Source organism: Megascapheus bottae, chromosome 14, assembly GCF_031878675.1.
Source record: "Megascapheus bottae isolate mThoBot1 chromosome 14, mThoBot2.hap1, whole genome shotgun sequence".
In the NCBI taxonomy this organism is placed as follows: Eukaryota; Metazoa; Chordata; class Mammalia; order Rodentia; family Geomyidae; genus Megascapheus; species Megascapheus bottae.
Genome location: NC_143522.1, coordinates 25794357 through 25805639, shown reverse-complemented (window position 1 = coordinate 25805639; position 11283 = coordinate 25794357). Strand labels below are relative to the sequence as shown.

The 11283-nt window shown below is 48.7% G+C and overlaps 1 protein-coding gene across 1 annotated transcript; it reads left to right on the top strand.

The window, feature by feature from the left end:
- Positions 1–3316: 3316 nt before the first annotated feature.
- On the top strand, positions 3317–9903 carry Serpina12 (serpin family A member 12). The gene is made up of 4 exons (XM_090345414.1): positions 3317–3950; positions 5590–5860; positions 8734–8881; positions 9715–9903. The coding sequence occupies exons 1-4, from the start codon at positions 3317–3319 to the stop codon at positions 9901–9903; spliced, it is 1242 nt and encodes a 413-aa protein (XP_090201540.1).
- Positions 9904–11283: the final 1380 nt, after the last annotated feature.

Genomic DNA, 11283 nt, shown 5'->3' with positions numbered 1-11283 from the left:
GGAAAATATTTGGGAAAAAGTTACATCTGCACTGAACATGTACAGGTGGCATTTCTTGTCACATTCTCTTGTCACAGTACAACTCTTTCCAAAGCATCTGGATTGTATCAGGTGCCATATGTAATGTAGACATGATTTAAAGGGCTCAGCAGGACATGTAGATTTCATGTAGATGCTGTGCCATTTTATATAGGAGAATGACCATCTATGAGTTTTGGCATCTATGTGTTGGGAAATCCTGGGGAAAAAAGTCACCTGGGGACAAGATATGAAATGATTATTGTTTATTTGTTTTTTGGGGGGACAGAGTTTTAAATATCTCAGGCTTGCTTCCAAGTCATGATCCTCTTACCTCTTTTTTCCAAGTGCTTGGATTACAGGCATGTGGTATCATGCTTGGACAAACAAAGAATTATTAAATCTGCTGTCATATCTCGTTGTCACTTTGCTCTATGTGAGAGGGGGAAGTTGTGGCCACTTTTTGGCCTGAGAGCACTCCTATGCGTACCCCCTCAGTGTGGGGAACCCCTCCACATGTGGACTTGAATCCACTTGTGCCATTTGTCCAGACGGCCTTAAAGTCATCTGGTTGGGAAATCTGGTTCTGAGATGGTTGCATCCTGGATCCGTGAGGTATTATTTTTGCTTCTTTTCTGGAGAGGGAAATTATTTTTCCAAATTAATGGAGACTGTGAGATGGGAATGGTAAGGGTATTCAAATATTTATTTCTTGTTTTATCTTCCCTGTGGATATACCAGACTTATATCTTGCTCTTTTGTGTGTGTGTGCTTTTTTCTTTTAATTTAATCTATTAATTTGTTTTGAGTAACAACCAAATTCTTCTCTCTCTCTCTCTCTCTCTCTCTCTCTCTCTCTCTCTCTCTCTCTCTCTATCTATCTATCTATCTATCTCTTTCTCCTGCAAAGGATTACTCAATGAATTGCAATCTACAGATGTATTGGGAAATAAACAGTGGCTCAGCTATTTTAATTATAGAATAAAAAAATGGAGCCTACTCAGGCATCAGGCATCTTACCCATCTGACAAATACGGGTCAGTTCGGAGCCTGTGATAACAGATGGAAAGACTCAGAATGTGCAGGTTGTTGAGAGAGAAAGGTCTAGGATGGTGACACATAGGGTGACCTGAAATGATCACGGTGGCCCAGGCTTGTAAAGGTGGGCAGAGATGGAGATCCCAGCATGGTATGGATGTGTCCTTGTTCTGAGGGTGGGGCAGAATGGAATGGAAGAAACCTTCCATCAGTACATGGGCACATTGGCAGTTAGGAGGTGAGAAAAACCTTGCCTCCCATCAGCTGCATAGGAAACTGACACCCAACCTTATGTGCCCGTCAGTTCTTATGGCTGCAACTGTGCAGTGGAAAGACCTGGTGAGTCTGCAGCTCAGCCTCTTGGCACAGAGCCTTGGGTGAGGGTGCCCATGTGCCAGGAAGCTTTTCTAGGGTGGAGCATCAGCAGTCACCCTGCCTGCTGGCTTGGGGCTGGGACCTAGCTGCCCTGACTCACAGGCACAGCCCCTGGCAGCTAGCTTACTGCTTTGCATCTTGGCATGCTGGCAAACCATCTACTGTACAATTCTGCTTGAGTGGCGTGTCCTAACTTTTCCACTCCTTAATATTGGGTAACAGTGCATGCCTGGGTGGCAATCTCCACAGCAACAGACACTTCTATTTTGGTCCAGCCCAAGAGCTTCTAAGATTCAGCCTCTTTCATGCCCTAATTTTTTTTTGTTGTGCTTGCTTTTGTTTATCTGAAGCATTCTCCAAAGCCTACTTTCACACATCGCACAGAGCCCCTTCCTCGTTCACCACAAACTAAGTTTTATCAGAGTAAGTCCTGGGGGTGGAAGATTCTTAGGTTAAAAAGAGAATCTCTGGACTCAGAGAGGGGAACTCTTTCTTGGATGTCATCCAGCTGTGAAGGCATGAAGAGAGGAACTCATGACTGCTTGAGAACCCTGGGATTATGTGTATGTGTGTTCACATATGTATATATATATATGTAATATGTATGTATATATATGCTACACAACATAACATATATATATATATATATACATATCAGTCCCATCCATTTTCCTATGTAACCTGGTATGTGTCCACTTGTGCCCTGGCTTTGCCTTTAGTTTGCTCAATGGGATACCACTGAGTTTTAGTCCCCAGATGCAAATGCCCCTGTTCAGGACATCTGGGAAATTAAGAAACTAATAATCTAATATGGCAATAAACAGCTCTGGAGTTTATCCTCATTAGACCACTGAAGTTACCACTTCCCTGAGCCTGACTTGTTTGGGTCAGGTCTATCTTCTGAACCAATCCTAAGTAGAGGAGTTTTGATTGAATTAATCAAAACTAGAGAAGTTGTGATTGCCCTGTGCAAATCAGATCCCGTTTTTGAGCTGAGAATGGAGACTCTGGAGAGAACAGGTTCAGAGACCAGTTGACCAAAAATTTAAGAGTTTGGCAGTATTTGCTAGAATTCTCCAATAGCATACAATAAATTTCTTGGATACCCACGACTGCTGGGTGGAAGACTGTATCCCCAGTACCTTCCAAACAGGAAGGACTTGGGAAATAGGAGGCCTCTAGAGACAGGCCAGGCATTAGTGCTTGATGATTCAGTCAGTCAGCCGGGAGTGCCTACTCAATACCAGACACTTGGATTTGACTGTGGTGGACCCTGGTGATGTCTACCAGGACCAAGAGACACGGCTACTAACAAATCATAGCTACCCTTCCCAGGCCACAAGGCTGTGGTGAGTTGATGGGAGCCACCCAGGGTACATCAAGTCCTACATCCTAGGGTGAGCAAATAGTCACCCACTCTCTGATTCCATCCAGCAGCTCCTCAGAGCTGCCCAGGTGCTCTGGGAGCTGACCAAGGTTGGATCGGATCTAGGACAGCATGCTTATTCTGCTCCTTACCTTTGTGGCATCCCTATAAGCTCTCTTGGGACAGCTATCAGTACACAGCATGGACTGAGTCCTGTCAGAACAGATGTAAGGTCACTCAAAGGAATTGAGACATGTCACCCCAAGATGAGGGAGGAGGGTACAAAAGCAAGAATGAACTTCCACACTCGGTCCTCTCACTTGCAACCCGGGGTTCCTTATTTCCTGTTGCTGTGGTGACAAGGGAGCCTGAATGGGGTTGTGTATGGCAAAGCACTCAGCAGCCATCATGTGCAATGCACTCATCTACTCTCGCTCGTGGATAAGGGAGAGGTGATGAAGTTCTTTTGGTCCCTGCTAACCTCAGACCTACTGCTCCACAGGACAGTCTCCAAGGACCATGAAGCTTATGCCGGGCTTCAGCCTGTTTCTGGCTGGCCTCCTCACTGCACCAAGTCTTCAGCAGCCCGACCTCTCCCCAAACAGCTATGGAGCCCAGGGTCAAGATCGAGAGTTAAAGGCAAAGAGAAATGCCCGGGAACTGGCCTGGCGCAATATGGAGTTCGGCTTCAATTTACTCAAGAAGCTGGCTTTCAAAAACCCGAGGCAGAACATCTTCTTCTCCCCGCTAAGCATTTCCACTGCCTTCTCCATGCTGTCTCTGGGGGCCCAGGACTCCACGCTGACCGAGATAAAGCGGGGCCTGAGCTTCTGGGGAATGTCAGACAGGGACCTACACCAAGGCTTCCACTATCTCCTCAAAAGGCTACACCAGCAGAAGCAGAATGTCAAGATGGACCTTGGCAACACCCTGTTCATGGACAGGAGGCTGAAGCCCCAGAGAAGTTTCCTGAGAGCAGCCAAGGGTATGTACGATGCAGAACTGGTATCCACCAACTTCCAGAACTTGGAAGAAACTCAGAAGCAGATCAATGGCTTTATCAGTCAGAAAACTCATGGGGAAATCCACAACCTGGTCAGGAGTATAGATCCTGGAACAGTCATGCTTCTTACAAACTACATTTTCTTTCAAGGTAAGGCTGGGGGCATGCGGGCATGGGGAGGGTAGGTTGGGCACACTCACATGGAAAGCCCAGTTTAGCCCCACTGGCTTTGCTCTGTTGGACTTGAACCCTTGCACCCACAATCTCTCACAATCTCTCAGGTGCTTGCTTTCCTCATCTGTGAAGTAAACATGGCAATACATCATCCATCACATAGTTTGGGGCGGGGGGTTCAAGGTGAAAGTGCAGAGACGAGCTCTTTGTGCGTCTTGAAGAGAGAGAGAGAGAGAGAGAGAGAGAGAGAGAGAGAGAGAGAGAGAGAGAGAGAGAGAGAGAGAGAGAGAGAGAGAGAGAGAATTCAATTAATTCCAATCCCAAGGCCTGCTGATGAGTAGCAAAGCATTTCTCACAGGCCTAGGGCTGTGCACTTCCTTCACCCCAAGTGGACCCCAGAGTGGTGATGCTGATGAGGTGCCACCATTTTGGTGGGTGACCAGTCTCCCTCTCAGATTTTGTAGATTGGCCAAGGTGAATGGGGAGACTGAAAAAAGAAAATAGAAGCATGTTGCCCAAATTATCGCCCCCCCCCCACATACCTCACAACCATCCATAGTCTACGTGTCACACATGCATACACAGGGACTGGCCGGAAAGGAAAGTCAAAGACTGACACAGCTCAGTCCAGGCCACATCACCACTGCACCGCAAGTAGCATGGTCCTGAGTGTGCAAGTCCTAGACTCCAGAACTCCTTGGGGATGTGGGTGACTCTTACAGGAAGGGGAGAATGGCCTTTCCAACCTGAGAAGAGACACTGGGACTGCTCAGCATCCCCGCTAGGTGTCCCTTTAGCAACAGGTATGACAATGGTTCTGATGGTGAGCAGCATGTACTCCACACTTACTAGACAGTCGAGAGCTACCCCGCCTTCTTCCTTCTCCTGCTGTCTCCAAGTAGTCCTAACTGATGCTTAGAACTATCATGATTAATTCCATGAATTAAGGACACCAAAGCCCAGGGGGATTCACACACTTGTCCAAGGCCCTCCCTATATAACCGTGAGGCCAAGAAGAAAGACGGGTTTTAAGGGCCTATGCTGGGGGCTGTGAGAGTCACAGGTTTGAAAAGAGAGAGACTTGAGTTTATGCACAGAGGAGTCAAAGCATCCTCAGCATCAAAAGGAAGAGTCCAAACATACACTTGGTGTGTTTGCTGCTTTCCAGCCAGCTCCACCATTGGTGTGTTCTATTAGTTTTCGCAGCTCCATATAAGAGGGGCTCCTTTAAAGATGACCTGGGATCCAGTGAAACAGCTTCACTGGAATCACAGTCAGAGAGCCACCACTAATTGCAATTAACTCTCTCCATGGCTATATCAACTCAGAGCCCCAGAGACACCCAGGCTCTAGGAAGTCTTCTGTGCTTAACGCTTACAGCCCTGGTCCTAGTTTCTTTGAAAAAGGATCCCAGGGCCTCATCCCATCCCTCCAGAAATCTTCAGAACATGGAAGGAGAATGGGAATGTCTAGAGTCTGTAAAACCCAAACCCTCATCTCCCAGAAGAACCGCAAGTCCTTCCCCAGAATCACTGTGTAGACAGTGAGCAGCAATTCCTTGGGTCTGCTCACTTCCTTTCCTTCCAGGGACTCATGTTTGTCTTTCAACCTAAAGCCAGGTGGAAATATGAATTTGACCCCAAACAAACGAAAGAGGAGGATTTCTTTGTGGATGGAAGGAAGAAGGTGAAAGTACCCATGATGTACCGGTCGGGCTTGTACGACGTCGCCTATGACGACCAGCTGGCCTGCACCATCCTGGAGATGCCGTACCACGGAAACATCACAGTGGCCTTTGTTCTCCCAGACGAGGGCAAGATGGAGAGCCTGGAAGAGGGCTTGAAGGTGGACATCTTCAGCAAATGGAAGCATTTGCTTGCCAAAAGGTAAAGCGGGGAACCTAGCGAAAGTGGATTCTTGTGCTTCCTCGATTCCCCCCATTCTTTCTGAAGCCTCGTCCTGTGGCCCAAGCCCTCTCTGGGGCTCTGTGATGTACTTCTTAGATGGTAGCCGCAGTCTAGAAATGCAATGAGATGCAGAATCTTTGATGGTAGTGTGGTGGGGTTGTGGGAGCACAGAGAATAGAGTCTTCACAGAGGGTGGTCGTTAGGGAAGGCGTCACAGAGGAGGTGGAACTGAAAAGACGGCAGGGATATTTGGGAAGAAAGAGGAGTGGTGGAATCCCAGGCCACGGCCGCTGTGAGTGGAGACCCCAAGGTGTTGAAAGGAGCTGAGAGTTATTCCATGTACACAGAATGATGTGTTCAAACTTGGTGTCCTGACAAAGCCAGTGAAGGGAAGGACCAAAGCGACTGAGTATTTTGCTTCTAAAACTGCACCCTAGAGTCCACGTCTGCTAAGCCTGTGGAATCTGTCTCAGCCACTAGGCTGTGGGTGGATTTTCTTGGGAAGGTGAAGGGCTAGTGTTGTTATAGTTACATCGGAGTCTGGGTGTCCATAGCCAAAATGCCAGGTACATTTAGGGGGAGTCAGTCAGGGCTTGGCATGGGGTGGGAGGGATGAGAGATTGGCAGTGTCTGCCCAGGGAGGAGCCATGTCAGGATCCCTGCCCCCCAGGATTCCTCCCCCTTGGACTTGCCATCATCTATCAGGTCTCACAAAAGTCTTGACTTCAGTGCAGCGTATCAGTGAGAGAGCGAGAGGTGAGGCCAGGCCTGGGCTCATGTGTGGCTGACGGAATGGATGTTGACCTCTTAGGACCATTGCAAGAAATGAATATAGATTAGTCTGGCATTAGCTAAAGAGGATTTGCATAGGCTTGACTTCTGATCTCCCTTTCCTGATTTGCTGGAGAGGTGGGACCCCAAGATCTGCCCCAGAAAAGCAGCCCAGCAGTGCTTTCTCTCCAGGAAAAGGTGTGGTGCAGAATCCCTTCACACCAGCCACAAGCAACCGGCTCTTTTCAGCTGATGCTCTACAGAGCTGCAGAGTTGACAAAGCCTGCGAGGCCTCCCTAAGAGACTGAGAGGTGCAGAAATGAAGAGAAGCTGGAAAATGGGGAGAATCTCAGCTTCTACCCTTGTTTCATGCAAAAGCCCTGACTGCTGGAGGTTGGGCCTAAGATCACAACTTTCGGAACAGATTGCAATGGCTTAAGACCCTATAGTTGGCTCTTGCCAGGTGCCCCAGCTGCCTCACCGTGTTCTTTCTGATCATTTCTTGCCAGGTTTGGTTCTGGTGCTGGCAATGGTACTCTATGATCCCTTCTCCACGGCCTTCTACAGCCTTGTGCTGCAACACTGACCACACACAAGGGCCTGAGATCTGCCATCATAAAGGGCATTAAACTTCCCCTGAAAGAGGGAATCATCTCCCCTAAATGTAGATGAAGAGGAAAACAAAAACATTCTTTTCTTTCTCAAGAGAAGTAACCAAGAGAAGCACCTAAAAGTACTTGTCTAAACCACTAGTGCATAGGACATGTCAGAATTTAGGCTTCTGGAACAGAGCCTGGCCTTTCACAGAAGGCAGAGGCCTACAAGCAGTCTGGCACGGCCCTGCTGTTTGCTGGTCCCCTCTGTTGTCTTCCCACCTCAGAGGAGAGAGTTACAGACTCAGTCCTTGGGCTCTTTGCTCCTGGGCTCCAAGTTTTCAACGACATGCGAGGTCTGAATTTCTGACCTGCTCTCAGTCTGTCTCCTAAGCCCAGAGTCCTGCTTCTATTCACGCACAGTCTCCTTAGGTGTAGACTGCAACCTCTGTCTCTATGGGTCAGGATTGGCACCTTGGCCTCCCTGGGAAGCCTCCTATGGCTGACAACTCTGTCCTTCCTTTGCTTAGACTACACACTTCAACATCATACTGGATCATGACCCCCCCCCCAAACCCCTTCAGTGTGCCAGGAAAGCCACGGACCTAACTGTAGACCAGACGTCTTCCAATTCTCTGTGCTCTTGCCTCTGACTCTCGCACAAACTTCCACATGACCTTCAGGACCAATGCTTGTGTGATTGGCAGAGCAGGCAGAATGAGCCCGTCCATCCTCAACAAGAGGATCGTTCCTCTGGGCAAAAGTCTGCTGGGGCTCCCTGTCTTCTTCAGAGCGAAAGATGGTATTTTCTTGACCCCTTTGCCTCCCGCAAGGGTTTTTCCAATTTCTATGTGACTCTCAGCCTTCCTCATTCCAGCAAGTTTGCCTGTACTTCCTCTCTGTCCCTAGCTTGTATTCCTTCCTGGCACCCTGGCTGAGTTTGCCAATGTGCCACATCAGGCCTTTTCTGGTAGTGATTTTCTTGTCTGCCTTTCCTGCTGGAACACAGGCAGGAGCAGGGAGTTCTGCCAACTCTGTTTGTCAATTCACCTTGGCACCTAGGGCAACATGTGGTATACAGAAGATGCTTCCTAATTGTTTGTTAGATGAACAAATGAACAAATGAGTGGGTAGAAAGGTAAACCTGGGAGTTGGTGGGCCTGTCAAGGGTAATTCAACTCACCAGAGTGAGTGAGGCCCTGAGCAATGAGTAAAGAGAGAGAAGCCACAAGCCCTGCCATGCTGTGACCAATCTCCTCCTTTTGCACACATGTCCCAGAGCCTTAGATCCTTTGAGTGTGGGCTCAACTGGAATGACCATGGAGAAGTTGTCATGATCATGGGGTGTCTTTCTTCTGGGGTCTCAGGAGCACCTCTCATTCTGAGCATTTTGGCTGTGATAGGACAAAGCTTACCTGGCAATCTCTCCTGCCCCACCCCCTGGAGGAAGGCAACCCTTCTGCTCACTCTCCCTGCTCTTCTTTCCAGGGTGGTGGATGTGTTCGTGCCAAGGCTCCACATCTCTGGGACATACAACTTGAAGAAGACTCTGTCCCAACTGGGTATCAGCAAAGTCTTCGAGGAGCACGGAGACCTCACTAGAATCTCTCCCTACCGCAGCCTGAAGGTGGGCGAGGTAAGCCTGCTCCCTGACCACCCTTCCCACACTAGAGCCCTCACAGCCAGGCTCACGGTCACTGCCCGCACACCAGCCAGAGCCCTGCCCACCAGATAGGTAGGAATCATGGTTTGCCCACGATTACATAACTGATCCAGAGAAGGAGTGGGCTCAAGCCTGGTCTGTCTGTGGTGGCAGAAAGAGAGGACTAGCTATGTAGGGTTATCAGATTTAGAAGATAGACTATAAGATATTCCATTGCATTTAGAATTTAGATAAATAATCAATACCATTTTAGCATAATTGTGTCCCAAGTATTGCACAAAATATTTCCTATTAAGATCTATTCATCATGAATCTTGAATTAACTTTTTTCTGCCAATCCTGGGGCTTTAGAGTGCTCTGAGTTTTTATTTGTTTGCTTGTTTTCTGCTCAAGGTTAGTGCTCTACTACCCAAGCACAGCTCTATCCCAGGCTTTTTTTGTGTGATTAATTGGAGATAAGAGTCTCTTGGATTTTCCTTATCAGACTGGCTTTGAGCTATGATCCTTAGATGTCAGCCTTCTGAATAACTAGGATTACAAACGTAAGCCACTGGGATAGCAAGTCCACATCTGTCCCCTTGTTGTCACCAGTCCCCACCATCATCTTCTCCACACTGTGTCTGTTCATTAAATATCATCAAGGTGGTAGCAGGAGAGCCAGTGTCCCAGGATGGCTGGCACCTGAGATGGGTTACATGGAGACTGGGCAACTTTGGCTGAGTTGTGTCCATGTCTGGGCCTCTTTCCTCTGGACTACAGCCTCTGAGTGGATCAGCAGGCACTGACTTTTCCTTTGCTTCCTACAGGCAGTGCACAAGGCTGAGCTGAAGATGGACGAGAAGGGCACAAAGGGGGCTGCAGGCTCTGGAGCACAGACACTGCCTATGGAGACCCCTGAAAAAGTCATGCTAAACAAACCTTACATGATACTGCTCTATGAGAATATCACCCCCTCCATGATCTTCCTGGCAAAGATTGTGGACCCCAGAGGGTAATAAAGAGGAATCAGCCCTCAGCGTGGCTGAACACATTATATCTGCTAGGGATGACCCTTCAGAAGCATTCTGACCAAATCCTGCTCCCTCCCCATCTCCCACACAGCTGATGAACCACACAGCTGCTTCTTGGGGTTTCTGCACTCCACAGCTGTGTCCCCCTATCCACCCATCAGGATTTCCATATGAGGTGCCACATTCTACCCACTTGGCAGTATCTCCCACTCCTCTGTGTCCTGCCTGCCAATTCTGCTGGTCGTGGTGGGTAATCTGGGGAAGGTACAAGCGACAGCAAGAACCTCAGGTTTGGAGTCATGGAGACCTGGAGACCTGGGAATTCTAGAATGAGAAGGTCATATGCCTCTCTTAGCCTGTTTCCTTATTCTGAAAGGAGGATCCCAATCTACCACTGTGGGTCTAAAGAAGCCAACACCATTGCCTTAGCAAAGTTAGCTCCCTACTCTGAGTCTTTGGCCTTGAGTCAGTGGCACTGTCTGTGCTTAGTGGCTAGCCCAGCCTCCAGAGGGACAGAAGAAAACGTGTAGAACCAGTCCAGTCCATCAGCATGCATCAGGAGGCCATCTTGGGGCAGGGGGAGGGCAGCTGGGACTCAATGGAAGTTTTATTCCTTGAAGCACAAGAGGGTTTGGGGGTTCCCTCAGCTGGTCACCAAAGGTGGGTCCTACTATATGAACAGTTAGCAAATGGCATCCTACTATAGCAAATGGTGTCCTTGCAGCCCACCCCAGAAAATGGTTTTGTAGTGTCTGTGTATGAGCACTAGAGGGCACTAGGGACTCCCAGAGCCACTTTTGCCACTAATGTGGGATAGTAGCTCCTTTTCCTCTGTTAGTGAGTTGTCTGACTTCTCTGGTTCTTTAGGAAGGAAGGCATCCTGATGTGGCTCCAAGAAGCCCAAGCTAGCCGCACTTACCATTCCTGGGTGTGCCCAGTGATTTTTGGTTCTTTGTAACTTTGTGTTCTGGTCACAACCTACCTTTTGGCAATGATAGAGTTTATGTGACAGATGTGAGGCTCAAAAGTGAGTGTCTCTCTCATGGTCACAGAGGAGCTGCAGGCAGCACAGCCTGCATTCAACACTGACCCTGAGCTCAACTGCTCTCTGTGTTCCTTGAGCATGTAAGGCCCCCCACAGCAGCCTCCTCCTGCATCCTGGGCTCCACAGGGTTCTGAAGGCCCAGTCCACTGGCTAGTGGACAAAGTGACCTGGAGAGGACTTCCCAGAGGAAGTCCTGATCACTTCCTCTCAGGAGGTCTGTGGTCCCATTCCCCGCATCTGTTTGTGCCATCACGACTTGCCCCGGTGCTCTCTCCACAACCTCCATCCCACCACTCCCTTCCACAGCATCACTCAGCCTT